Source organism: Muscardinus avellanarius, assembly GCF_963383645.1.
Source record: "Muscardinus avellanarius genome assembly, chromosome: 6".
NCBI lineage: Eukaryota > Metazoa > Chordata > Mammalia > Rodentia > Gliridae > Muscardinus > Muscardinus avellanarius.
In genome coordinates, this window is record NC_137791.1 from 109,416,912 (window position 1) to 109,444,509 (window position 27,598).

A 27,598-nucleotide genomic window follows, 5' to 3' on the forward strand; every position below is an offset into this window, starting at 1 on the left:
TATTTTGAAACTGTGTCTTGCTGCTGAGAGTATTGCTAAATTGATAAGGCTGGTCACAAACCTGCAATCTTCCTCTATTATAGCAGTGTGCCACCATCCATAAAGTCACTAACAGGCCAGGCGTGGTGGTGCACGCTTGTAATCCCCGTTCTTGGGAGGCGGAGACAGGAGGATCACGCAGGTTCGAAGCCAGCCGGGCTGGCTTAAGAGACCCTGTTTCCAAATAAAAAGTATAAAATAGGTCTGGGAGTGTAGCCTGGAGGTAGAAGGGCTTCCAGGAACCCCAGTACCACACACACACACACACACACACACACACACACACACACTCACACACACAAAATAAAGTCACTAACAGAAGTACCTTTCTTCCCCTCTTCTCCAGTTTAATGGTTATTATACATCTTTCTTGCAACCATTTTAAATTTGGCAAAGGTTGCAGTGCCCTCTCTTTTAGATCCAATGCCTCTGACTGTTCAGAAGGAAGGGGAAATAAGGACATAGAAGTCGTGGGAAGGGGATGCACACTCAGCTGTGGTGGAAACGCAACTGTTATGAAACAGATGAAATCTAAGCCTGCAGCCTCCAGCTCTTTGAACTTCTTATTAAAAATGAAATCCCTATATTTTTTCCTTCTGAATTTACAGAGACATTAGAACAGTGTAATGCTATTTTATAGACTTTAATATCAAAAATATATAAGCAAAAAAGTATAAAGGAAAGTAATAAATTGTTTGCTGTACTGAAAATGAAAAATACAGTCAACGTGACTTTTTTATGTTCATGTTAGAGCAAACACAATGACCACCAATCCCAAGATCTATTTTTTTTAATAGTTTCTTGATGAGCAGTATTAAAAACACAGGCTAATTAGTTGCAGAATATGACTTGGACATATAAATGATTAAAATTTAATTGATAGATTTATTATTTGGAGAGATGTGTGTCTGTCTGCTTGATAGATATTACAAATTAAAGGCATGCATTTATACTTTACTTTTCGTAAAAAAAATTTCCTTATTTGAAAATAGTATTTATTAAATAGCAACTTTTGCGCGTAGAAAAATAAACTGTGATACTACTATAGACTTATATGTTGTAATCTTATAATAATCACTTATTCTTATCCTCTGAACATTTTTTGGAACTTCTCTGATTGAGAATTATCTGTGCGTGATGAAGGTCACATCGTGGGTCTCTGTCTCTGTTACCCCACCCTTAGCTTTCTCAATTCAGATTTGTGTGTGTGGAGTAAATAAAGGTCTCAAGGCACTTTCAAACTGCTGCCTATGGATTTTGGTAGAATTTTCTTTTGAATTCAGTTCTATAATGGCATATAGTCTGTTAACAGTTGTAATAGCTGTAATATTTTAACATTCTAAACTTTGATGATTCATATATGGTATACAATTGATTATACTTTTGATGTGACTACCTTGCCTAAGCAAGTGTCATGTATAAAGAAAGATTACTGAATTTAACCTTTGTGCCAATGTCTTTCTTGGCAATTTTAGTGATTTAAAAAATGTGGAGGGGGGAGACATCTTTAGGTGTGAACATTCACTTCTATGAAACAATTTTTATTACTTTTTTGTTCAGTTTTATAAACAAACCAGTTTAATTTTAATATCAAAGAGTTTCTTTGCCTGCTCTGATTGGCATTTTGGTGGCTTAAGTAGTGGGCATTTAATTTTGGCCAGTTCAGGAGACTGAAGTCTGAAATCTGCGCTCCAGTGGTCAGCAGGGTTGGGTTCTGATGGAGGTGCTCTTCCAGCTTTTAGATAACTGCCTTCCTGAAATCTCATCAGAAGCCTGGGCTCAGAGAGCCATCCATCTCTGGGCTCTCTTTATATAAGGCAACCAATCTCACTGGAATAGGTTCCTCTGCTCATGTGTCCTCATTTAACCTTAATTAACACTTAAAGACCCCATCTCTAAATACAGAAGTCCCTTTAGGGTTAGAGCTTCAATATTTGTATTTTAAGAGGAGATAGGTCTGTCAATAATAATAGTTTTGGTTTGCTTATGTAGAAATTTGTTGATTCTCCTTTGAATGAATAGGACTTAGACATTTTCAAAGACCTTTTATGAACACATTATGTTCCATAGGAAAAGTTTGTATGAAACGAGGTTAGCCTATGTGAACATTTCATGTGTTTTCAGAAAAATAAATTGATTTATGGAATAAAAAAGTAAACTAATAGGGACAATATTAATAAGACATTTACCAAATATGACCTGGAATCATTGATGTTTTTGTTATTTGTTTTTTTTTAGACTTTATTATTTGGTTTTTTTAAACCATAATTGCATTTGAAGATATGTTAAGTTCATTAAGAGTAATTTGGGGACTGAGGATGTAACTCAGTGTTAGAACACATGCCTAGCTACATGTGATCCCCCAAACAAAACAAAACAAAGAAAAGTGAAAAAGAGTAAATTTTATGTTTTCCTTTTAAGTTCCTGTTTTTGAAAATCTGCAAATTAGCTGGGCATGCTGCTGCACATCCATAGTCTCAGTACTAAGGAGGCTGAGACTGAGGGTCATAGGTTCCAGACTATGTGTTCTACTTAGTGAGACTCTGCTCAAAAGAAGAAGGGCTGGGATATAGCTTATAGGTAGAACATGCCTGGGTTTAATTCCCAGTAAACCCCGCCTCCCCATCTGCAAATCAAGCTCTATACATATATACTTTATTTTTCCAGCTCATTTACATATTAGACAATTTCTGAACCTGTTATCAAGGACATATGTACTCTGGTATGTTTATGGTGTTTGGAGCATTTCTTCAACAGTATTAACTTGTAGAACTATGTGTTAATCAAATGCATAGATTCCCAAAGTTCTCAGTACTAAAAATTTTTGATTATCCAAATAAGCCATTGAGAGTCTAAAGAGAGAGACCCTATACAATAGCAGAAGATCTTTGCCAGCTATTCCTCTGATAAAAGACTAATATCTAGAATACAAAGTAGTTAAAAGACTTGACACTAAAAAAAATAATCTAATCAATAAATGGGCAATTGAATTAAAAAGATACTTCACACAAAAATTTAAATGACCAATAAATACATGAATAAATGTTCAACATCATTATAAATCAGGGATATATGAATCAAAACTATACTGCAATTCCATCTAACCTCCATCAGAATGGCAAACATCAAGAAGTCAAACAACAATAAGTTCTAGAAAGGATGTAGGGGAATAGGAACTCTTCTACACTATTGGTGGGATTGCAAATTAGTACAGTAGCTATGGAGATCAGTGTGGAGATTCCTCAGAACATTGGGAATGGATCCACCATATGATTCAACTATGTGACTCCTGGGTATCTTTCTAAAGGGACTAAAATAAGAACATTATTAGTAATATTGCATATCTATGTTTATAGCAGCACAATTTTCATTAGCCTAATTATTCAATCAACCTAGATGTACATCAACAGATCCATTACAAAATTATGAGAAATGCTCACAATAGAATTCTACTCAACAATAAAGAATACAATTATGTCATTGTCAGGAAAATGGACCTGGAGGACATTATAATAAGTGAGATTAGCCAGTCATAGAAAATGAAGGGTCATATGTTTTCTCTCATATGTGGAAGCTAGGGATTAATAGGAATAAGAGAGAGACTTCAGAAAGGAGGAGAAACTCCAGTGGAGCCAGGGAGATGGTCTTGGTGAAGAGGAGGGGAGGAGGGAGAATCATGGAGGAATCACTTCCATTGATATATAGATATGTGAGAATACCAAATCCAATCTTGATATCTTATATGGGGATGAGGGGGGCTAGGGAAGGGCAGGGCAAAGCCCACCAAGCGCTGTGTGCCTGTTTGTCACTATCACAATGAACTATATTATGATGTGAGACTATAATTCACCAATAAAAGTATATATAAAAAGAAAGCCAGAGGCTTTTATTGGGAATACTCATGCATATTCGTATTGGAAAAACTTATCAGCACCTGTAGATGTTGGCACCTTCTTGAGCATGCTCACTTCAAGATTGTGCTTCTTCATACATCACATGTTCAGAAATGGCAGATGGGATGACTCCAGCAGCTATGGAATGAGCAGAGTTCACTCTGTCATCAGGAAGAGTGACTCAGTATGAGTTATCTATGTTGGCTGGTTTCTTTTTTTTTTTTTTTCTTGGATAACCTATTCTGAAACAAAATAAACAAAAAAACAAACAACTGGAACCCTTATTAGAAGTCATTTAAAGGGACAATCACAGCCAGTTTTGGTAGCATATGCTTGTAATCCCCGCACTTGGGAGGCTGAGACAAGAGGATCGCACAGGTTTGAAGCCAGCCTCAGCTACTTAGTGAGGCTCTCAGTAACTTAGCGAGACCCTGTTTACAAATAAAATATAAAATAGATCTGGGAGTATAGCCCGGAGGTAGAAAGCCTCTGGGTTCAATCCCCAGTACCACCACCAAAAAACCAAAAAGGGACAGTCACCTCTTTCCTCATAAACCAGGTGGTTGTCCCTAAAAGCTCCTATATAGCAGTTAACATTTACCTTGGGTAGGGCACTGCCTTATATTTTTTAAAAGCATTATTTCATTTATCATCATCATATTCTTAGACAATGGATCCTGTTTTTTTCTCCTTTAATAAATATGGAAATTAGGTTCACATTTGCTGGGTGATTTTGTTACTGTACACTGCTGGGTTTCCTTTGGCCTGATAGAAATGATGACTATATAGGCAGATTGATGTAAGAAAGAGAAATTATAGATGTGCAAATAAGGTGACCTGACTGAAAAAGATGGGATGGGGAGAGGGAAATTCCCTATGGATATGATGTACATTCACAAAAATATCAGTCAATCACTAAGCCAAACATGAGAAGGAAGGCAAGAAGATGGAATGGGGTAGGAAGTGGGTAAGGGATAATTGGGTGATGTGTGTATGTATGTCTCTACCATCTTGTATTCCATTAAGATATTTGACTACAATGCACCAATACAAATTTAAAAAGGAGTGGGTCATGGTGGCACACGCTTGTAATCCCAGTATTTGGGAGGCAGAGACAGGAGGATTGCAGTCAGCGGACAGCCTCAGCTACTACTTAGTGAGGCTCTTTGCAACTTAGTGAGACTCTGTTTCAAAATAAATAATAAGATATAGGGCTGGGGGTGTCACTTGGAGGTAGAATGCTCCTGGGTTCCATCCCCAGTACTACACACACACACAAAAAAAAAATTACAAAAGTAAGAGCTTTATTAACCATGAGCCAGCAGGTTGGAAGATGGTAGATTTTCATGTTTTAATGACCATATTACCCCTTGCCCTAAGGGAGAGTCTTTTATATGATTTTCCCAGAGATAGTATGTAGGTCACAGACAGGTGGAAGCTTCAGTTGCCCAGTGTTTTGAAAAGTAGCCTCATCTGGAGTGTGGGCTGTGTGCCCGTTAATTCCTTTACAAAGGTTGGTGAGAGTTGCAGTCCAGTGGATATAAAGAAGACAGAAGTGATCAAAGTTCCTGTGTTGATTAGAGTGGATTGTATCTAGTTTTTATTGTGTTCAGCGTTTCTGACAAACATAATTCCAGATGTGACCTTCTCCTGTAACATGGGGCTAGGGTGTGTTTGGTTTTGTGCATTCCTAGAAAGCTTCCTGTGCAGTTAATCAATAAGAGAGAAAGTAGGCAGAAACAGAGAAAGTTCTGGGAATCGAATTTTCATTGGTAGCAGATAGCTTATGTACTCTTTCAGGTTAACCAAAATCACAAAAACATAAAGCAAGGGAGGATGATGCCTATTGCTGGTTTGTTTTTAATTTTTGCAGTTCAGCCAAGCTTTTTGTTCAAATTTAAAAGCATTTCAGGATAAATGGTGAGAATATAGGTGAGAAAGGACAGAGATAAAAAGTTGTCTTTGAATGCTGGCTTTAGTTTCTGTTAGGTGTGTAACTTAGGCTGGGAGAGCCTCCCTTCTTTATTGTAAGGGAGTAAGATACCAAGTCCAACTCATAAGGCAGTTACAAGGAAGTAATAAGACTTGTAGCTAAAAAAAGCCACTAACAATGCTTTGGGTATAATTTTTATAGATGAATATATAAATTCATGTAATTTTTTCAAAACATTTTTCTATATTGAGCTAATTTTTATGTATAGTAGTTCATTTGAATTATATTGACAGATTTGGTAATCACTTATAGGTGCATATTGAAGGGAAAAATAAATAATCAGTTTTTTCTCTGTTACATATGACTAGCAGTTAAACAAAAATCATTAGCAATGTCAATAATGTTTATATTTAAGTAGTTGAAAATGTGTATTTGTGTACTTTTTTAGTAACTTTAGGTTGATTTTTCAAAATTAATTAATTGGTTTAGGACATGGGTTATAAAGCTGAACTAATTGGGTTTTAATTCCAGATTAGTTATGTATGAGCTATATTTGTAACTGTATATACATTTAACCCTCTGCAGTTTGGGGTTTCACATTGATAAATTCAGCCATCTACAAATCAAAAACACTAGAAGAAAAAATATAGTAAACCTGTATACTTTTTTCTTTATCATTATACTCTAAGAAAAACAGTAGGACCATGATTTACAAGGCATTTACTTTGTATTAGATATGATAATCTAGAGATGATTTAAAGTATATGGGTGGGTGTGCATAGGTTATGTGAAAGTACCATACCCTTTTGTGTGGACATGTGTGTCTGCAGATTTTTCTTTCCATGGGAGTTCTCAACACCGGTATCCTATGACTAATGGAATAGTAGGTTTGTACATGCTGTGAATGTGTGTGTGTGTGTGTGTGTGTGTGTGTGTGTGTGTGTAAGTAAAATTCTGGGAACTGCATTTGGTATATTGCAAATGCTCGGAAAGAATTATCAATATTTATCATGAGTGCAAATTACCAAAGAGATTGAAAATTTCAGTACCTCTCCACTCAAGAGTGTCAAGAGTTTAAGTCATAACAAAGTATTAACATAGCACTTGTGTTCTGTTTGAGGAAATGATGACAATTGTAAAAATGTACCAAGAATCTGTAGATTTTGAACAGATAAAGGCCTTCTTTTATCCCCTCAGTACAATTCTGTGCCTTTTCTTTGCCAAAGGAAATGTCTATCCTGATCTTAAATGGCAATCACTTTCTTCCTTTTAAACAAAATTTTACTTGTTAGGGACATATGTCAAAATGATGTAGCTTTGCCTATTTTGAAAACTTAAAAATACAACCACCTAAGTATGTTTTAAAAGTCAAGCTCACTTCGCTTAACTTTGATACTTATCCATGTTGTTACCTGTAGTTATAGTTTCTTCATTTTCACTGAAAAATATTTTATGAGTATACCATGTTATACATTCTTATTCTTGGGAGATAATTTTATTTCAACATTTTTTAATGCTTTGCTTTACATATGTATATTTACAAGTAACATATGTATATTTACAAATCAGTGTTATTTAGATCTGATTTACTTATAACAAATGGATTTAAGTATATATGTTAAGTTTTGACAAATGTGAACACTCCCTTGACCACTACCATGACAAGGTATGGAGAACTTTCCCATCAGCTGCCAATCTGAGCAAATTCTCTTGTGATCATTTGTGGTAAATGACTCTATCTCTGGTGTCAGGCAACCAGTGATCTCACTTTAATGTAGTTTAACCTATCCTAGAATTTTATACAAATGGTTATACAGCAAGCATCTTTACTCAACATACAAATTTTGAGATGAGCCAATGTTGTTGTATGTTAGGTTGTTTTTTTATTTTTATTGGTGCATTATATTCATACATCATATTGGGGTAAAAAACTTGTGTGTACATACATGTACACATCACCGATTTAACCCCTACCCAATTCCCACCCCATTCCCTCCCCATCCCGCCTTCCCTTGCTTGGCTTAGTGGTTGATTTCGATATATTTAAGTACATAGTGTGTTTTAGAGAATTTCCTTCTCCCCACTCCCATCCCCTCCTTTAGGTTGTCTTGTCTGCTGCTCTATAGGATGTCTGTTTACATCTAGAGTTCCTCCTATGGCCCATTTCTCCTTAGCTTTCACATATTAGGGAAAGCATCTGATTTCTTATTTTTTGTGACTGACTAACCTCACTTAGCATAATGTCCTCAAGTTCCATCCGTTTCCCTGAAAATGATGTAACTGTGTTTTTTATGGCTGAGTAAAATTCCACTGTGTATATATCCCATAGTTTTGTAATCCATTCATCAGTTGATGGACATCTTGGCTGGTTCCATAGTTTGCCTATGGTGAATTGTGCACTTATTGTTCTACAGTGTTGCTTGTGTGACTCTTCCACCACGTGTTTAGCCATTTTTCCTTTCACATGCATTTGAGTGGTTATCTTTGGAGTGTGTCTACATGCACACCTATTGAGTATACTGAGGAATAGGATTGCTGTGTCATAGGATATGCTTATCTTCTACTTTTGTAAATAATGCAAAATGGCCTTATAAAGTAGTTGCACTAATTTATGTTTGCAACACAGTATTCATCCATTCCTTTTATTTCTTACCCTTAAGAATACTTGATTCTTTTTAAAATAGTCATGTAGATACATGTTTAATGGTATTTTATTGTGGTTTTTAATTAGCATTTTCTAATGACTAATGCAGTTGAATATCTTTTAATGTATGTATTGGCAATTGACCATGTAATGTCTTCTTTGGCATGTAGTACCTTTTCAGGTTTTACCCATTTGATTTATTTTTGGTAGTGCTTTTGAATTACATTTTCTCTTTCACAATGATTTTAAAGAGTTATCAATACAGTAAAGGTATGAGCCATTTGCCCAGTACATCTTCCTGTTTACATACTACTTTTTTGTTCCTTAGTGATGAACTTTTAATGAATGTAAGTTCATATTTTAACAATTTATTCAATTTCACTGTTTTTTCCTTTAGAGTTAAAACTGTGTTTTCAGACATAATATATTTATATATTGTGATCGTTTGTGGTAAATTACTGTATCTCTGGTGTTAGCAGTCAGTGATCTCACTTTAATGTAGTTTAACCTATCCTAGAATTTTATTCAAATGGAATTATACAACAAGAATCTTTACTTAACATACAGATTTTGTTATATATACATATACTAGAATTATTCATTGGCCTTTTGCACTGGGATTTATAATCCTTTTTGTATTTCTTTCTATGTATGGTTAGGGGTAGGAGCAAAATTTTATTACATTAAACACACACACACACAGACACATACACACACAAAGACACACACACACACACACACACACACACATTGATCTATTCATGGAAATGATCATGCTTTTTTCCTTACTAGAGAATAATGTGTTTGTCTTAAGAGAAAATGGTGATTTGTTGTGGGATCCTTACTACTTCAGTAATCTGTTCTCTGTTGTTTGAACAGTAATACAATCTTTAAATTGCTAAAACTTTATAATAAATCCTGATACCTGGAAGAGTATGTGTTCTTGAGATAGTCTTCAAAAATGCCTTAGTTAAGCCGGACATAGTGGCACACGCTTGTAATCTCAGCATTTGGGAGGCTGAGACTGGAGGATTGTGGTTCAAAGACAGACTTAGTTACTAAGTGAGGCCCTCTGCAACTCATTGAGACCCTGTTTCAAAATAAAGAATAAAAAATAGGACAGGGGGTGTAGCTCGGAGGTTGAATGCCCCTGCATTCCATCCCAGACCCGCAAAAAAAAAAAAAAAAAAAAAAAAAAAAAGCCTTAGTTGGAGCTAGGCGTGGTGCTGCACACTTGAATTTCTAATATTCAGGAGGCTGAGACCAGAGGATCACAGTTTGTAGACAGCCTCAGCTCCTTAGAGAGGCTCTTTTTCAAAATAAAGAATAATAGGGATGGGGGTGTAGCTTGGAGGTAGAATGCCCCTAGGTTCCATCTTCAGTACTGCAAAAAAGAAAAAAAAAGCCTTAGTTGTTATTAGTTTTTATTATACATATTTATCTATTTATTTTTATACAATTTTTTGGTGGTACTGGGGATGGAACCCTTCTACCTCTTGGCTATACTCTCAGACCTATTTTATATATATATTTTTATTTGGAAACAGGGTCTTTTAAGCCAGCGAGGCTGGCTTCGAACCTGTGCAATACCCCTGTCTCTGTCTCCCAAGCGTGGGGATTACAAGTGTGCTCCACCATGCCTGGCAAGTACATTTATATTTATATATTTGTGTTTAGTATACATTTTAGAACCAGTTTGTTAAGTCACACACACACACACACACACACACACACACACAGATACACACACAAACACACCCTTTCATTCTTTTTCTTGGGATGTATTGAACCTATAGATTAGTATAGGGGCTATCAAAAACTTTGTAATAGTCTTTCTTTTGTGTATTCTATTTGATTAGGTTTTCTATCATTTTCTTAATAATATTTTGTAGTTTTCTAGTTGAGTTATTGAAGATCTTAGATTCATGCCTAAGTTTTTATTCTGCTTTGATACAGGGTATTGCTAAGTTGCCTAGGCTAGCTTCCAACTTGTGATACTCTGCCCCAGTCTTCCAGGTAGCTGAAATTATAGGCATATAACCATGAACCTGACAGTTTTGTATGGTATATTATAACCAATCAAACATGTAATTTGATGAGTTATGAAAGGTGCATGAACCTTTACTTTTCCTATCATCAAGAATAGGAGGAGTTACAATACACCTAAAAGTTCCTTAGTGTTTATCTGCTGCCCTATCCCTCTTTCATATCTCCATGTAGACTTGTGTAGGATGCTCTTCTTTGCACATGACTTTTTTTACTCAGCAAGACAATTTTAAAATAAATTCCATATTATGTTCATTATTAATTTGTTTCCTTTTGGTAGTTTTTCTTGCTTATTTTGAAAGCTGGGTCATAACTAAACTCTTCGATGCCTTTACATCTATTTGTTTATCTTTCACTTCTGGATGACCATTTGGATTGTCTCATATCTCTAATTATGGAGAATAAAGCCATTGTGTGGACTTGCAATGGATAGATATTTTTGATTCTTGTGGGTTTCAGGGTTAGAAGAGCTAAGAGCTTAAGTTATGTAATGTTTATATTTACTTGAGACTTTTAGCTGGGCGTGGTAGTGCATGCATGATTGAATCCCAGCACTTGTGAAGCTGTGACAGGAAGGTTGCAGGTTGGTGGCAAGCCTCAGCAACCTCTTGAGGTCCTTCACCACTTAGTGAGAACTTGTTTAAGAAAACAAAAAAACCAAACCAAACAAAAACAGGGCTGAGGGTGTAGCTTGGAGGTAGAATTCTCCTGAGTTCAATGTTCAGTACCTCAAAAACAAACCAACAAACAAAAAACCTCTCAAGCAGTTTTCCAATGTGGACGTATGCCTTTTTATTCCTGTCAATAGTTTTTTTAAGTTTTCTAATTTTGCTAGTTATCTGATGATACTTGTTACCACCAACCTTAACATTAGCGATTCCAGTAAGTATGTGGTGTTTTTATATATTCTTATACCTTTTTGGGCAAATGCCTTTTCAGATTTTTCTCTGCTTCAAGATTGAGTTGTATATTTTACTACTAAACTATAAGGATTCTTTTTATATTTTGTGACAAGTCACTTTTCAGAAGCATAAAATTATATATTTAATTTTTTGTAACTTTTTATGCTTTTATTGGTACATTATAGTCTCTTATTATAATATAAATCCTGTTGACAATGACATACATGAACATAGCACTTATAACTAAGTATTTAATAATTGAAAACTTACATTAAATTGAAAATTGAAAAATTTTTTAACTCTTTGAGTTTTGATCTTTGTATCTTACTTAAAAAATCTTTGCCTACTCAGATATTATATTGATTGTTCTTTGTTACCTATAATTTTTAGGGTTTTAGCATTAACATCTAGGTCTACACTCCATTTTGGGTTAAATTGTGTGTGTGTGTGTGTGTGTGTGTGTGTGTGTGTGTGTGTGACACATTTTATCTCTGAGATTCATCTCCAGCACTATTTTATCTTTTATTCTGAAACAATTTCTCACTCAGTTGTTAAAGGCTTCATTAAGTTGCTGGAGCTGGTCTCAAACCTGTAATCCTCCTCTTTCAGCCTCCCAAGTACTGGGATTGCAAGCATGCACCATCATCCCCAGCTTGAATTAATTTTTATGTGTGGTATAAATAACATTGCTTCCTTTATTGCACTGATATATCCAGTTCTATACATATTTGTTGAAAGAACTATCCTTTCTCTACCTAATTGCTTTAGAACATTTATAAAAAATATCAATGGGTCATAAATGTGTGGAAATATATGTGAACTCTGTATTTCATCCCATTGATTTATGTCTTTTGTTCATCAATGGAAAACTGACTTGATTATTGTAGATTTATACTAAATATTGATTTATGTAAGTCTGATTTTGTTATTCTTTCAAGTTATTTTGTTCATTCTTAAGTAATTTGTATTTGTATGTAAATTTTAGAATCGCTTTGCTAATTTCTATTCAACAGCTTTACTGGAATATTGTTTGGGATTTTGTAGAATCTATATAACAATATAGAAAGAACTTATGTCTTAGGAATATTGAGCATTCCAATCTATGAACATGATATATCTATTTAAGAGTTCTTTAAGCCGGGCGTGGTGGCGCACACTTGTAATCCCAGCATTTGGGAGGCTGAGACCTGAGGATCGTGGTTCGCGGACAGCCTCAGCTACTTATGTGCTATTTTAAAGAGTGTTGTATTTTCAAATTATTTTTCCAGGTCATTGCTAGTATATAGAAATATTATTGACTTTATTTATATTTACTCTTTATCCTGGGACCTTGCTGAGTTTAATAGTATGAGAAACTTTGGGGGAGAATAAAAAAAAATTCTTACAAAATACTCTTTCCTTTCAAGGCACCTGCTTTTTTCTAATCTGCATGCCTTTAGTTTCTTTCAAGTATCTTAGTGCCTAGGCTGGGGCCTCTGAAATGATGTGAAAATAAACAGTGAAAGCAAATTTTCTTTCCTTGCTTCCAGATTTAGAGGAAACCACTTAGTCTTTAATTATGAGTTATAGTGTGGAGTTTTTACAAATACCTTTTACTAGGTTAAGAGAGTTTTCCTTTATTCCTAGCATGCTAAAAATCTGTAATAAATAGATATTGAATTTTGTTCATTTATTTTTCTGGGTCTATTGTCTTAAACATGTTAATTTTATCCTTTTTCTGTTAATCTGGTGAATTATATTGAGTTTTCCAGTGTTTAACTAACATTGATTTCATATGGTAAATCACACCTGATTATTTATAATTTATCATCATCATCATCATCATCATCATTATTTTGGTACTGGGGATCAAACCCAGGAGGGCATTCTACATCTTAGCCACACTCTTAGCCCTGTTTTTGACTTTTTAAAAATTTGAAATAGGATCTCATTATGTTGTAGAAGGTCTTGCTAAATTGCTATCCTCCTGCCTCAACCTCCTAAGTACTGAGATTATAGATATGTGCCGTCATTCCTGCCTATATTTTTTTATATGATTGGATTTTACTTGTTAGTATTTTGTTAATGATTTTTAATCTATGTTATAAGGGATTTTTAGTCTATAGTAATGTTTTTGACTGGTCTGGTTACCAATTACACTGGCCTTATAGAAAGAGTTGGGAACTATTCCCTCCTGTCATATTTCTCAAAAATGTTTGCAGGGGTTTGAAATTTTTTCTTTATTAATTATTTCTTAGAATTAACCAATGAAATATTTGAGCTTGCATTTTTTTGTGGTTAGGTGATTAAATTAATGCATTCAATTTTTCTAATAGAACTACTAATTCTTTTGTTTAATCTTATCAGATTTGATAATTTGAGTCTCCTTAGGAATTTGTTCATTTTACCTAAATATTTGACTTCATTGGCCTATAGATTTCTTAAATAACCCAAAGGTATACCTTTAAGTTTTTTAGTACTAATAGTGATATCTTCTCTTTCATTTATTTATTTACTTACTTATTTGTTTATTTATTTATTTATTTGCGGGTCTGGGGATGGAACCCAGGGGCATTGGACCTCTGAGCTACACCCCCTGCCCTATATTTTATTCTTTATTTTGAAACCGGGTCTCACTGAGTTGCAGGGGGGGCCTCACTAAGTAGCTGAGGCTGTCCGCGAACCGCGATCCTCCAGGTCTCAGCCTCCCAAATGCTGGGATTACAAGCATGTGCCACCATGCCCGGCTTCTTTCATTTATTATATTGGTTAGTTTTGTCTTTGTTTCTCTTATGTTTTATTGAAACTTGTTATTTATTGATCATTTAAGGAGAGAAGGTTTGGTTACAATGAGTTAACTTTTGCATGTATTTTTTTTTTATGGTAATGGGGTTCCTGGAACCCCTTCTACATCAGGGCTACACTCCCAGGCCTATTTTTTATATATATATTTTTAATTTGGAAACAGGGTCTCTTAAGCCAGCCTTGGCTTAAGAGTGATCCTCCTGTCTCCGTCTCCCAAGCGCGGGGATTACAAGTGTGTGCCACCATGCCTGGCCTAAATTTTGCCTGTATTCTATTTGATTGATTTCTGCTCTTACCATTATTATTTCCTGGCTTAGTTACTTGCAAGGGTAGTTATATATCTAAGAGAAGTTCAGGATGTCCTGATTCTACATTTTAGGTGGAAAAATAAATAGAATTCATATGTACTCTTTATCCTCTATTTCTAAAGTGTTCATCTCTGCCATTGTTGTTATCATATTTTATTGTTATTAATAATATGTAATAAATCTCTCCCAAAACTTCATGATCTTTGAAAGAAGGTTGTGGGTATATTTTCATATATGATCATAAGACCAGACAGTTTATGATTCAACATGACAAAACAACTACAAAACATATACAACGACAAAAATATAGAAATATAGTTAGTAAATTTATCTCAGAGGTATGGCTAACATTTTAAAATCTATTCTGTGTGTACACTAAAATTAGATATATACATTCATTTTCTTTTACGAGTATCAGATATGAAGAGTAAGTACTTGTAAAATCTAGTGAAATATCCTTCTCTAAAGCTAAATAGAAAATCAAATTGTGGAATATAGCCATTCTGTTAATTTCAAATCGGACTTATTTTTGAATATTGGTATCTCTACTTAGATCATAGATTTCCAAACTTATTTGGCTTTCTACATCTCCTTTTAAGGAAAAAAGACAAAACTTACCATTTCTCTAAAAAACTACCTTCTTTCAGCAAATAAACAGAAAGACAGTGAAAATTTTGCATTCTTTTATGCATCTATATTTAATTCTAGCAACTTCCAGGAGAAATGTTGCTCACTTTGGGAACCTGTGACCTAGATGAATGAAAATCTTTGTAATAAATCTTTTTATCAAAAAACTAAATTGTAACTCATAACTTTCCCCTTTTTTTACAGCTACTTCCGAGAGAGAAGAAATGTTACTACCTCAACTGTAAAACCTGTGACACTGCCAAGTGAGTTTTTGTGTTGAAAGTCTCTGTAAGTAGTTAGCCCTCATTTGATAGTCTTAAAAAATACATTAAAATTCTGATTGAGAGGGCAGCCCACCTGTGGTTTAGGGAAGAATGGGACTGTTGGTGTTCATAGTACTTCCAATACTTGAATAGGTGAGTGAATAGAAAAGTAATATATACTCAGACTCCTGGAAATTTGCACAGCTTATATAAGAAGAGTTTTTATACAAGTATCATTTATCATTAGCCACAGTTGAAGCCATTTAACTAAATTAAATGGTTTCTGGCAACCTGAGCTAAAGGACAAAGAAATATGGAAAAGTGGTTTTGCTATGGTAACAAGAAAGGGCTGACATTGTTGCTGTGGTAAATCAGTTGTTGGCAGAAGATTTTCTTTCTTTTTGAAAACCCTGCTTATATAAGTTCAGGAACATTTTTCTTGACAATAAAATGGCAAAGGGTTGGATATTCTTCTCTGGCCTAGCAGAAATACAAGTACTGTAAATCCTTTCTTGTAGATAAGTGTAATTCAAGGGTGGTGGAAATTCTCTTGAAAAAAAAAATCATGTACATGCATATTAGTAGCTGTGGTATTAGAGGGATTATGTTAAGTGGATTCTGAGATTTTGAGTGCCATCCAACTGTTAGTGAATGTTTGTAATTGATTATTGAATATTATAATAGTGTTAAGATCCTGTGCTTTATAATATTATCTTATTTAGGAATTAGCTTTGTAAACGACACCATGGCAGTATCTGTCGTATTTAGTAAGTATATGTGGTTATATTAATGTGGATCTTAGAGGTGAGAAGGAACATAAAAGACTGATTACCATTTAAGAATTAGTGGCAAGGTTTTAACATGAGTGGTTTTATACAGTGAGTATTGTAAGGAGAATTGATTTGGCGGTATGAAGTGTTAATATAGTTTGGGAATCTCATAGAATTAAGTGTAAGTTATGATATTGCTTTTAAGTAATTAAACACATGCTCTTTTCCTTTTATTTATTTCTGTACTATTTGACATTATTCATCTTTTCCATTTTCATTCTTTAATTTCCCCAAAAGATTCAAATGAGGAGAATTCATCTTCCGTCTTTCCTTATGGAGAGACCTTTCTCTTCCAGAGACAAGACAATTCCAAGGTTAGTTTCATACATTTTATTTTTTCTCCATAATCAGTTCTTTGCTCTATTGCCTATTTGTGTCTTTTCATTTTCCTGTAAGCAGTTTGAAAAAGGAAGAAAATTAAAGGATGAAGTTTTCAGAGAGTAAAATTTATGCTCATTAAATTTTGGCAAACCTGTATCTTTAACTATATATTCTTTCTTTGGGGGGTCTGGGGATGGAACACGGGGGTATTTGACCTCTGAGCTACACCCCCTGCCCAATTTTTTATTCTTTATTTTGAAACTGGGTCTCACTGAGTTGCAGAGGGCCTCCCTAAGTAGCTGAGGCTGTCTGCGAACCTCGATCCTCTGGTCTCAGCCTCCCGAATGCTGGGATTACAAGCGTGTGCCACCACACCCGGTTTAACTATATATTCTAACACACATTTTATTTTGATTTTATAAATATAGGACAGAAACTTTAAAAAATTTTTCACAGATAGTTTCTTCCGTAAAAAGGAACCAAAAACATATAACAAACCATAAAACATGTAAATCATAAAACATATAAACACTTCAGATTTTTTTCTGCTTTATATCCAAATGAAGACTTCCTAAGTGTGTAGACATATATTTACTTATTTTAAACAGTTTGCCACTTAGGTTTTCCTTGCTATTATATGTATTATTTTGCTATTTTATTTCCTGGTCTTAAAAAACGGCCAGTTGGAAGAACACAATATAGCAAGGAAATAAAAGTACATGAATTTTGTTTTTATTAACATCTTCTCTTCTAACTTGAGAAGACAAGTTAATGATTTAAATAAAATGGCTAAAAATACACCAAAAGTTTATTCTTTAATATAGTACTCTTAATTTACTTTTGACTGAAAATTGGTCTAAACAAACGTTTAATAAAACTAAACTCAGATGTTGTTGATAGTTTTGTTTTTATGTTTTTCTCCTCTCTCCTGGGAATTGAACTTAATGACACTCTATCACTGAGCTACATCCTGACTCCTTGTCTTATATTTTTATTTTGAGACAGGCTGTCTGTAAGTTATTGAGGCTAGCCTCAAATTTGTGATCCTCGTGCCTCATCTTTCCAAGTAGCTAGGATTACAAACATGCTCCATTGCACACAGCTGATAGTTTACATATTTGTAAAATATTGCTGCACTGAAAACATCTCCAAGCCTGATGTGGTGTTACACATTTAGAATTTTAGCTACGTGGTAGATTGAGGCAGGAGGATTGTAACTTTGAAGCCAGCTTCAGCAAATTAGCAAGACTCTGTCTCAAAATAAAATTAAAAAGGGCTGGGTGTATAACTCAGTGATGGAGCACTGGTCTAACATGTACAAGGCCTGGTACTACAAAGAAAAAGAAGGCTAAACAGCAATTGTTTTTTTGTTTTTTTTTTAATTTTAACAGAAGAGATCTATAAGGAATGAATTTTGGACCAATGAAGAAACACTCAAAGGGGAAACAACTGCTACAAGGAACTCTTTTTTGGTCAAATCCAGGTATGGAATCATGATTGAATGTATTTGATTTTTTAGAATAAAATATTGTCAGGTGCCCAGGGAGGGGCCAGCTGTGGTTGCCGGTGATGAGATTCCCAGGACTAAGAAAGCAAGTGAAGCTGAGGTCTAGATGAAAACAAACAGCAAACCGCAACTTTATTCTGCAAACCTGTTCCTGATATAGGGGTCTGTACAAAATGGCATATGTTTACATGAACCTGGGCATGCATATATGTGTTATATGTTGTTTAGTCATTGCGCATGTGTATATCGCTTAGCCATTGCACGTGAGTGTTGTGCTTTGCTTAGTCTTTGCACACATGTGTTACACTTTGCTTAGTCATTGAGCATGTGTGTTATATTTAGTATAATCATTGCACATGTTATATTACTCTTTACATAGTTATTACACACAATTATATGCAGCACACCTGAGCGTGCACCCACTATTACACAGTGTACATGTTCAAAACTGTGTAGGATCTTGCTGTCACAGCCAGCCTGTGTTCTGTCTGGGTCCCCATACTCCATCCCCTGCATGGTAGCAGTGCCCCACTTGACCCTGCAAGCCCTCCTCTTGCATCTGGGTTGTTTCACCATTAAAAAAGAAAGAGTCCATCAGGAAGTATTTAACACTTCTGGAACATACTATCACACCCTGGAAAAAAGAAAGCTAACATTATTTCCTGGGGTAATCATTCAAGAATTCAATTGGTTCAGTTTACCTGCTCTATACAAAAAAAGATGCTATGCTTATAAGCTCTACATGTTCCCCTATTAACCAGCCCTAGCCATTTTCTATAGCATAACCCACCAAGGGGGGATTATTATTTCAGTGCAATAAGTCTTCTATTACATGGCTTTGGCATTGCCCATGCCATTCTGGGCTGCTGTAGTTCCAAGTTCTTGGAGTAATCGAGTTGTCTGCAGTAGTAGCCCAGATGATTCGGCCTTCTGCTGCCTCCGCTGGTAGCTCAGGGCAGACCCAGCAATTGGAAGTGTTAGGAAAGTTTTCAAAGGCATGTGACTGGGAAAGAAGGCTATCCTTTACCATTAACAGGGACAGTAGGGCAGGGCAGAAATTGGCCACTATATGTCCTTCCCTTCTGGAGGGAGGATGCAGCTGGGCCTTCTGTCCCAGGTCTCGTGACTTCTGTGAAGCCTGCACTCATGAGATCCAGTCCCAGACATCTTTCTGCCCAGGGACAACGATTTAAGTGCAGGAAATAAGAGGCCTGCTTCCCTCATTTCTGGTAACATGTGGGAATTTTCCAAGCTCTGTGTTACCTTCAAAGTGCTGGAAATTCTTTCTAGTACCTTGGGAATTTTCTGAGTCCCTATCACTTTCAAATTACAGGGCATTCCTGCTACTTCAGAGTTATCTGTTACCTTCAAAGTAGGGGGTATTCCTGCTACTACCTCAGGAGTCTTCAGAGCTCCCTATTACCTTTAAAATATAGGACATTCTCTTTCTCTTAGGGGCTTGGGACATCTCCCACTTCTGTGGGTTTAAAGGAGGATGCTGGGTCAAAATGTACTGGCCCCAGTAGAGTTTGTAGCTGCTCAGACATAGGACTACTAGAAAACCATGCCTGTTGCTCTAAATACATCTGCCATGTTATCCAAATGAAAGTGTGGCCTGTTCCCAACCAGGAGGTCTAAGTCCAGGACCTCAAGCAACCTTCAGTAAGGCCTGCACCAATACTCACCGAGTACCTGTAATAGGTTCACAAGCTAAGAAGGCAGCAAAATGGTCTCTGCCCCTTTCGATAACTGTGATCAAAATCCAGTTAGGCTATTCCTGGCACCTTGTTTCATAACCCCCAAAGACCTAGATATGTGTGTAATTGTTGGACCATTCTCTGCCTATCATTGTTTTTTCTATCATCTGTTTTACCTGACCAGAAAACTCCTCTAAATTTGACAGAATACCCAGTTCCCTGGACCTTGTCATCCTTGATAGTCCATTCCCATCCTGGAGAGCAGCTTGGGAGTCTGCAGCAGCTGCTTCTAATTCTAAGGGAATCAGAGGTCAGCATGAGAGGATCAGTATAATGATACAACCATATAGCCTCAGGCTTCCACCAGGAGGCTGAATATGGTACCACTGGGGCATGACCTGCTGTAGGCTTCTACCAGTGGGCTGTAGCAGGATGGAACTGTCCCAGTTCATATGACAGGTGGTTTATCAGTTCTAAAATGTTGGGTGCTGCTGCATGCAGAGGCAGTGTCACTTTATTTATCTCCTGAGAGTCTACTGTCTTGAGCCAGGAATCATCAGGTTTTCACCTTGATTACAGTAGAGAATTGAATGGGCGGTTAGTTGGGTGAATTACACAATTACACTTGCCTCTTCTAGCTTTAGTATCATTTGTCCAATTTTTTCATGTGCCCCCGTAACTTGTACTGCTGTACATTCACAATCCTCTTGTCTTTACCACACACACTTGTAGCAAGAATTCGCCAATACTTGTCTGTACAGTCAGTTGTGATAGCACACCTATCCCCGGTGTGTACTCAACTATAGAGCAAAGATCCTGGACACATTGCGTATTTCAGGGGACCAGTAGTCAATTCCAACAGTCCTCAGTTCAACCAATTCTTCTCCCAACTGGGAACCTTATCCAGGCTTAGTCCATAGTCTAGGAGAAAGTCAGCCACACATATAACTCCAGCTACTGGGACATTTGGCTCTAGTACCTCCACAACCCTCCTAATGTTTTCCAGCTGGGGAGATACATCATCCCAACCTATGATGGGGTCTGTCCTGCTGGATGCACTTGCCACTTGCCTCTTCTAGCTTTAGTCTGCTACTGGAAGCCACAAGTAGGCCAGGGCCACATTTCCTACCACCTCAGTTGTTCTTCCTGGGGCTGCTCTTCTGGAGGGGCGCTGGGGCACTCTATCTTGCCAACTATGTCAATTGTCAGGCGCCAGCTGTGGTTGCAGAGATTCACAGTGAGAAGACAGCACATGGAGCTGTTAACCAGAGGATAATAAACAGCAAACAGCGATTTTATTCCACAGAGCAGATCTTTATATAGGGTTCTGCACAAAACGCTGAAAGTTCATATCACCATGGATGTGCACGTTAGTTTTATGTTTTGTTAATCATTACACATGTGTGTTACACATTGCAAAGTCATTGCACATGCATGTTACATTTTGCATAGTTATCACACACAACTATATGAAATGCACATGCACGAGATGTGCATGCACCCACAACTGTGCCAGACTACGTGAGTCTGCAGCTGCGTGGGGTCACGCTGTCACCGCCAGCCTAGACTCAAATATCTTAAAGGTGTAAGCATTTTGCTCATAGCGTTTTTCTGTGTTCTAAAAAATAATTTTTGTGCTTAAGTTAAAAGCCTTTTCTAAATGTCTCTATATCTGTACCCATTTAACAACTAAATATATATTCTATAAATTGAATCGTGGTATTCTGCAACTGACTATTTTATCTTATCCTAACTGTAACCTTGCCCTCTACCCAAAATGCCAAAAATGTGGTGACTATGACTGCGCCTTATTTCTTTACTATTATTTATTTATTTATTTATTTATTTATTTATTTATTCTGTGATACTGGGTATTGGAGCCAAGGGTATTCTACCTCTGAATTATATCTTATTTTATTCTTTATTTTATAACAGTGTCTCACTAATTTTAAGAGGGTCTAAGTAGCTGAGGCTGGCCTCCAACCTTCAATCCTCCTATCTCAGCATCCCAAAATGGGGATTACAAGAAGTGCCACCATGCCTGTTGCGTGACTGCACTTTAAAGATTAAAAGTTATATTAATATAAGGGAGAGAAGGGCAGGAAAATAACACTGAACTGCAGAATTTTAACAAGACAATCTGTCCTTTCTATTTAGAGGTTCATCATTGACAAGAGGTTTGGCAGTTACCTAGTTATTTGCATTAAAAGCTAAGCAGAATTTGTAGGCGTCAACTTAAATTTTATATTTTTTAACTTTAACTGGGACTTGGCATACTAAATCATTACCTGACATTTATTTAATTTTCGGTTCATCTCTGATTTTCCAAGCCCAGCACTGTTGTGGACTTTCTCAACTTAAAACCAAATAATGAGTATATTTAGTATGCATTTGATATGAATCTATTTAATGCAAAATGTGGAAGGGCTAGGTCAATCCTTTCTTTAAGGAAATAATCATTTTAAAACACTATCCAGAAGGATATAATTTCATCCCTGGGTATATCTGTTTATAAAACTTCCTTATAGCCGGGCGTGGTGGCGCACGCTTGTAATCCCCGCGCTTGGGAGGCTGAGACAGGAGGATCGCACGGGTTCGAAGTCATCCTCAGCTACTTAGTGAGGCTCTCGGCAACTTGGTGAGACCCTGCTTCCAAATAAAATATAAAAAAGGTCTGGGAGTATAGCCTGGAGGTAGAAAGCCTCTGGGTTCCACCCCCAGTACCACACACACACAAAAACCCTTCCTTATAATGAGCGTTATTTTATATGAATGACTCAGTGAATCTACTATGTAATTTCTTAAATGTATGGGAATATACTTAGCCTGTTATAATGTGTTCCATAAGTAGTATGCCTTATGCATCTTTTACCTTCTGATTATACATTGACCTTTTCTTATTTCTTTGGCTTGCAATGTGGCTTAGTAAGTTTCCTTGTTAGTGTTGCAACATAATACTGAAGCTCTGAGCATCAGATGTATTCCCTTTTATTACATTATGGTAGAACCTGAGGGGTTCATTAGAGAAAAGCATAAGGGGGCAACAAATTGGAAATAAGATCTCTAAATGGATGAGTTTTGGTTCGTGATGTTGCACAGAGCATAGAGGTTGAGCTGGCTACTTAATTGTATTGTTAGCATTTAAATTGTGATGAAAATATATGGTCAGTTTCCATGCTTGCCACCAGTACCTAATTTACCATTACAAAAGGAAACAAATTATACATAAGAAAAAAAGCTTCTAGTAATATGCAGATATGTCAGATGGTAATAAAAGATTTCTATTTAATTTTCTGGAAAAGTTTAAAAAACTATTAGGGTCATTGAACTCTGAGATTTTGCTGATCGTTAAATTTCTATGATTGTTGATAACTTCAGAAATGACAAAGTACTGTATAGCACTTTGAAATGTTAATGTCATTCCTTCCTTTTTAGTATATATGATAACAGGAGTGAGAAATGTGAAGACAAAGTAGAAGATATCTGGATACCTCGAGAGGACAAAAACAACCTTTCAAAAGACTCTGCTTCCGAATCGGAATACTCAACGGTGGAGGAATGTTTTCAGAGTTTACGAAGAAAAAATTCAAAGGCGTCTAAGTCTAGGACTCAAAAGATGTTAAATTCGGACCCTGCTAATAGGCACAGTTATCCTTTAAGCTCAACAAGTGGAAATGCCGATTCGTCGGCCGCTCCCTCAAATGCCATCTCTCCCTATGCCTGTTTTTATGGATCTTCCGCAATGAAGGTTAAATCAGGGTGGCTAGACAAACTCTCTCCTCAAGGGTATGTATTTTTTCTTTGTTTTATTTCATAAGTAGAATATTTTGAAAAATGCAGGTTTATCTATTTCTAAACCCGCCAGGTTTCTGTGCACCCTGTCACACCTCCCTCAACCCATATATATGGCTTTTTAGGGACTTTCAGGGCATGTTTTCAAGAGATATTCTTTAGACATAAGGGAATGGATATGTGCAGTGCAACACTGCATTAAGGTTCTGAATAACAAGTGGAAATTGAAAGTCATGGCCTCACATCTAGATTTTTATTGTCATTTTCTGACTTCACACCAAAATACAGTATCCTGTGTCCCACTTTGTAGCAAAGAAAAACAACACAAACTGAGTTAGCATTACTTGGTCCACACTGTTTGGATTTTGCTCATATCATAACAGTGCTCTGTTTGAGAATACGAGGCTCATTGTAGTTAGGAGAAAAAGTACGTCATTGTTAGATTTAGATCTTCGCTGTTACTGATATAGCGTTCTGATTTTTGTATGTTGTTCAGGAAGTCAGAGTCCCTTGAATATTATACTTTTAAAACTGATTTATCATTTCAGATGTTTACAAAGAAACTTCTGTCCCTTAAGCATTTTGCAGAACTGAGAAGTCTTTGGAGAGGGATTATATTTAATTAGTATTGTTTTCTGGTGTCCTGATTTTTGAATTCTTTTTTAGTATTTACTTGAAATGTTCCTCATGAATTGTTAAATTATTTTGGGATTAAACCTCTCATGTTTTAGTAGCTAATGTGGTGAATCCCTACAATGTGTTGGCTTTCTTTTTCCATCCCTCTGAAAATGTTTTTTCACTCTTCAAAGATTGGTTTGATCTTAAGTAATTCTACTAGCAAAATATTTATTACAAGAAACCTCTCATAATCAAATAACCCCCCTCAACTTTTATTGTAAATAATTATATGGTTAATGCCTCATATGACTGCATTCTTTTAAAATATTTATGATGAATATACTGAAGTATATCAGTTATTTTATGTTCTTTTGTGATTACACTGTGATAACAAAATAGTCTGCCTTTGTATATTTTCTATTTTTATTGCCCATCAGTGTTATTTGTTAATGCTTATTTAAATGTTAAAAGCATGAATCAGCCCTCAGCTATATATGTTGGTGGGATGAAACAGTGATCTTGCCTATTTGCAAATCTTTCATTTCTGTGATAGGTATTTAGGACGATGTGAGAGTTTTCTCAGTGTCACTGGGAGGCGAGAATCATCACACTGTTGGTACAGCGTACCCAGCAGCTGGGATTCCTGGTGGTCTCTGGTGTGTCTCGCTCCTCACAGGCCTGGCATGTTTATGCACCAGGCACATGGATAAAGCTTGACTATTTCCGACTCCCTTGGGGACTATTAGAACATTTTCCTTCTCTTTTTATCAGGACTTTGATTTTTCCATGCTCTCTATTCTGAACCTGCCTAAGGTTAGATGCTATAAATTTCATAGATTTATATTTCCCCATTTTAGGGGAAATGATTGAGCTTTTCTGGCTTAAAAGTTTTCTCCTGGATGTAAGTATGAATAGAGGTATGAAAGTAAATAAATTACTTTTTCACAAAGAAACTTTAACAACTCTTCTACATGATTATATTGCCTAGATTTGAAAGAAATACGTGTTGGCAAAAAGCATGTATTTATTAGATTCTAAGTAGAATCCAGATGTTTTCCTTTTGTAGTTGGGCTCTGTGGGCTATTCCAGGGATGTGTGAGATGATCATTAATTAAGCAAGGTGATGGCTGCCCAACCCCTACGTCGTGGTGACAGCTTGGCTTCACTTATGGCCACAGGTGACTCTGGTTGAGATGCAACCTGAGCTCTATAGAGGAGGTGCCAACAAACTTTTTCTCTTAAGAGTCAAGCAGTAAATACTTTACGCTTCGTAGCTCTATGCTCTCTGTTGCAACTACTCAGCATGAAAGTTGGCATCGATAACCAGTCAGTGAGGCTGCATTTCAATAAAGTTGTACATATAAACAAAAGCAGTGGACCATATTTGGCCCATGGCCCATAAAAACATAAACCAGAGTATACGGTTGTTTAAAATCTCATACTGTAACCAAGTATATTCCATCTTCTCTACTTGGTAGATCTCAAAATAGGAAAATAACTGCTTATTATTCTCTAATAATTTATGATAGTAATGAAACAGGAGAATGCTTTTTTTTTGGGAGTCTCTGCAGTGGCTTTTCTTTGTCTCTTAAATTTCTTACCCTGGAGAACATCTTGGCTTAAGATCTCATCTCCCTCAAGTTCTTGTTGTAATGTCTTCTTAGTGTGCAAAATAGAAAAAAACGAACCTTACAACTCCCTTCTTTTTTGCTGCCCCATGATTAATATTTTCCTCTGCTGGGGTTATATGGTAGAAGACATGTTTACTTCATATAAGCCGCATAGTGACAATCAATGACACCACTTTTGTTTACTGGATTATCCCTAGCAGAAGATTGCTCGGCACCAGGTAGTTGTTTAGTATTTGTCATTGAGTGAATCAGTAAAAAAACTCAGCAGTAGCCGGGCGTGGTGGCGCACACTTGTAATCCCCACGCTTGGGAGGCGGAGACAGGAGGATCGTGCAGGTTTGAAGCCAGTCGCACTGGCTTAAGAGACCCTGTTTCCAAAAATAATAAAATAGGTCTGGGAGTATAGCCTGGAGGTAGAAGGGCTTTCAGGAACCCCAGTACCACCAAAAACAAACAAACAAACAAACAAACAAACAAACAAAAAAACCAACCAAACAAAAAAAAACTTAGCAGTAAATACTTTTCTTTTAATTTTCCTAAAACAGCAATTATTTTGATTCATAGGTATTTTAAAAAACAAATTGTTGTTTTTTAAACACTGTATTAGTGAATAAAAATCTCTATGTGCTGAGATCACTGGTAGACATTAACAAATCAGTGAAAGCCTGTGTTTTCTCATAATTGTTTCTTCTTTAAACAGATGCACATGAATTATTAAACTAGAGTTTTAAAAGAATAACCACACTTTTTTTTTATATTCTTTCAGTATAAACTGTCCTCATTCATGAGTAACATTAAACAAAACAATAAAATGCATAATCTGGACTTATTTCACATGGTTTAGTATGTATTGAGTTTTAAAATGGAAATGCCAATTTTGAATTGAAAACTGCTTATAATTTATTTAAAAATAATTGTATAATATCACAATAAAAAATGCTGAAACATTTTCAGTTGAGCTTAAAGTATAGGAAATTATTTAAATATTTGAATGACCTAATTAATATATAGCCTAATACTATTGGTTAAAAAACTGTATGAAAGAAACTTCAAAAATGTTGAAATTGTGTCTATTAGTAGTGTTTCAAACAGATCAATGCAGAAGAAAAACTTAACTAATGATACCTATTCTTAAATTATTTTTGTGGTTTTGGGGATTCAATGCAAAAGCATTCTACCTTTGAGTTACACTCCTAGCTTCCCTCTTATTTTTAATATTTTTTTTCAAACAGTGTCTTGCTATGTTGTTGAGAGTCCCTCTACTTCCTGAAGCTGTTCTTGAATCTGTGATCTTCCTGTCTCATCTTCCCAAGAGCTAAGATTCTAATTGTGTAACACCACACTCAGCTCTAACTGTGTTTTGAAGATTAACCCTGCCTTCTGTAATTTGTGAGCTCAAGCTGTAGTTAATAAACTCAGGATTTTCAGATCTATGTAGTTGCAAATCTGCAAAACAGTATGTAATTTATTTTGGCATTTCCCAAATGTGTAACTCAGAGGCAAAATCCTGAATGTTGTTCTAAGGAAATGAGAACATGACTGAGTATGTTGCCCCTCCTCTAGAGGAGAAAGATTGGAACCTCTATGAATATCTGCAACAATGAAATCATTTTGACTTTTTTATTGAAATCAATTTTGCTTTACTGGGGATTGAACGTAGGGGCATTCTACCTCTGAGATACACCCCAGCCCTATTTATTTTATTTTATTTTTGGTGATACTGGGGTGGAACCCCAGATCTATTTTATATTTTATTTGGAAAC

General features: G+C 35.9%; 1 protein-coding gene across 1 annotated transcript in view; it reads left to right on the top strand.

The window, feature by feature from the left end:
* ARAP2 (ArfGAP with RhoGAP domain, ankyrin repeat and PH domain 2) overlaps positions 1–27,598 on the top strand; it is a gene marked incomplete at both ends in the record, with an annotated part of 179,420 nt that overhangs the window by 5,015 nt on the left and 146,807 nt on the right. Inside the window, 4 exons of the mRNA XM_080698069.1 lie at positions 15,381–15,439; positions 16,507–16,583; positions 17,982–18,073; positions 23,230–23,580. Coding sequence (XP_080554195.1) covers positions 15,381–15,439; positions 16,507–16,583; positions 17,982–18,073; positions 23,230–23,580 — 579 coding nt within the window. The remainder of the gene's footprint in view (positions 1–15,380; positions 15,440–16,506; positions 16,584–17,981; positions 18,074–23,229; positions 23,581–27,598) is intronic.